At 33.7% G+C, this 2487-nt stretch overlaps 1 protein-coding gene across 1 annotated transcript; it reads right to left on the reverse strand.

Moving 5' to 3' along the window:
- Positions 1–239: 239 nt before the first annotated feature.
- LOC139848466 (uncharacterized) lies at positions 240–1241 on the reverse strand. The gene has a single exon (XM_071838197.1). It carries the CDS (start codon positions 1239–1241, stop codon positions 240–242), a length of 1002 nt encoding a protein of 333 aa, XP_071694298.1.
- Positions 1242–2487: the final 1246 nt, after the last annotated feature.

Below are 2487 nucleotides of genomic sequence, written 5' to 3' on the forward strand. Positions count from 1 at the left end.
ATTAATATGTGGCATACGACAAAACATAATTACGGACGATTGGGACATCCATTTAGCTGGATTTTGTAAGAAAAAATAATCATCAACAATCAAGTAAAAATTCAAAGTTCAACTTACAAGTTACAAACTCAAACTTAAAAGAAATAAATACAACTTAATTGCTAGCTTCTTGTTTATATAATTAAAGCAGAACATGAAAATATACAAAACGTAGAATCTAATAAACCGGTTCAAACATGTTAAACCGGAGATTGTGATTGAGGTCTTCCGAGCTGAATCTCCTCACCCGCCTTCGGGTACACCATAGTCTCATCCATATAAGCACCTAAAAACGTCGATAAACTCACCTTATCAATCACTTCCCTATGATACGATTTACAAACTAAATATAACACCGTTTGTGTCACAATAACCATCAAAAACAAAAACATTAGCAAAACTCCACATAATATCGCCATCATCACGCGCGCAATCATCGGCCAACTAAACAATTTATGTCCATATGGCACGAACAAAAAATACACCAAAACTAACCCACTCAAAAACACGCACAACACAAATGTTATCCCCATTCCAACTTTTTTCTTTCCATTGGCCAAATATTTCCCTTTTTTCATCGCATTAAGTCCACTAATATCTTCCAAAACTGTAACCACACTAGCTAACTGCCAAACCACGCACAAGTATAAAAACCCAATCAAAAATATAATTAAGATACCAATCATGATTAGAGTACCAATAGCCGAATAACCAAAAATAGCTACATAAATAGCTATTACAACCTCAGTAATAACATCGTACACAAACGCCGTTAGGTATATCCATCCAAATGTAACAACTAACTTTTTCCATACTCTTGGGACAACTTTCATGACATTAGGGAATACAACGTCGCGGTCTACATAAACCGAGGCAGTTGTGAAAACAACGGTTGATGTTGCTAAGACGGAAAATAATGTTAACAAAATGACATAGATGATCTTGAAAATGACGTAGTAGAGCCATTCAAGGGCGGTTGATTCACGTGAATCGTTTGTATCGTATGGTAATGAGTTGTTTTCGATTCGCCAGAAGAAATGATGTGCGAGTTCGAATTGAACAATGAAAATGACTGTGAGTGGAAGGATTGAGGTTAGAGTGAGTTGTGTGAAGATTTTTTTACTTGAGAAGATCGATTTGAATGATTGTTTGATGATACCGAAGAACCCGACGAACTTCATATCTTGTTCGGTTCGATCCATGGCGATTTGTGCTGGATTGAAAGAGTTTTAGTTGTGTGTTTGAAAGATGGGTGTGTGATTAAGGTGTGATGTGGGTTTTTATTTGGTTGGATTGGTCCATCACAACTTGCAATAATTAATTAGATATGGTCCTATTTGCTATACTCATTTTTTTAAAAATTATAAAAAGATCTGATATGTCTTCAAGTTTCCAGCTAAAATAATTAAAGATTAGTACTCCGTAATATAATAAGTTGAAGAGGATTAGTATTAAACTATTAATTAATCTTTGGGCCTAGTCAATACAATTCAGACGTATTTGAAGATGTAAAATTTTCCTAAATATCAAGAGTGATATTCATCTACCAAGATACTTTGATTCTATATGATAGGATATATTGCGAGTGTTTACCGCTATAAATGACAAATATAATAATTAACTTAAATTAAATCCGATAGTCAGATGGTAGATTAGACTAAAGGTAATGTGGACGCAACATAGTTTATTCACAACTACGAAAAGTGCCAACTACATAACTTTTTCGGAGAACTTTCATTAAGCATCACACTTTATGTAAGTAGGCTCAAATTATTTTAATTTTAATTTTAATTTATTAATTTGTTTACATATTTTCAAACGTCTTTGACCTAAAACTATGAGAGAAACTTTTCAAGGTTGTTTAAGTCTCGTTATTAATATTATTAATATTATTGAGTTTTTCGTGTTTTATAGGCTTGTTCTAATATGTTATAAATGGTGTATTGCTAGGAACCACTTTCTGTTTGTAAAATTATGAAATAACTGGTCAAGTAGCTTCACTAGTGGGCTGACCTGCCAAAGATGGGTGTGGCGGGTGCGTGTGGGTCTGTTGGCTAGTTGCTTAAGTTTTTTACCCGGGTGTTTACTGTAGGATTAATGTTTACTGTAGGATTAATGTGTAAGGTATAACATATAACTATATGGCCAACTTCATTTGAGCCTTCGGGGTCACACACATATACACCGAGACGTCAAATAAAATATATATATGATGTATATATATTACTCAAGTAACAAAATAGTAAATCGAAATTAATTCATTTACTATTCATGTGAATAGTGTGATGCCCCGTACAAAACCATCGTGTACGATTCGTCAACAACAGGATCTTTACACGGTCAAGTACTACATGCTGTTTGAAAACCAGTTTGCATTCATAAAAAGATAGCGTTTACAAAAGATAACGTGACACAAAGGTCGTTACAAAGTCATTATTTGAAAATAAC

Source organism: Rutidosis leptorrhynchoides, chromosome 5 (genome assembly GCF_046630445.1).
Source record: "Rutidosis leptorrhynchoides isolate AG116_Rl617_1_P2 chromosome 5, CSIRO_AGI_Rlap_v1, whole genome shotgun sequence".
Classification (NCBI taxonomy): domain Eukaryota; kingdom Viridiplantae; phylum Streptophyta; class Magnoliopsida; order Asterales; family Asteraceae; genus Rutidosis; species Rutidosis leptorrhynchoides.

Bases quoted from the DNA above. Each gene is read 5' to 3' on its own strand.
- LOC139848466 (XM_071838197.1), bottom strand. From the start codon at position 1,241: ATGGATCGAACCGAACAAGATATGAAGTTCGTCGGGTTCTTCGGTATC.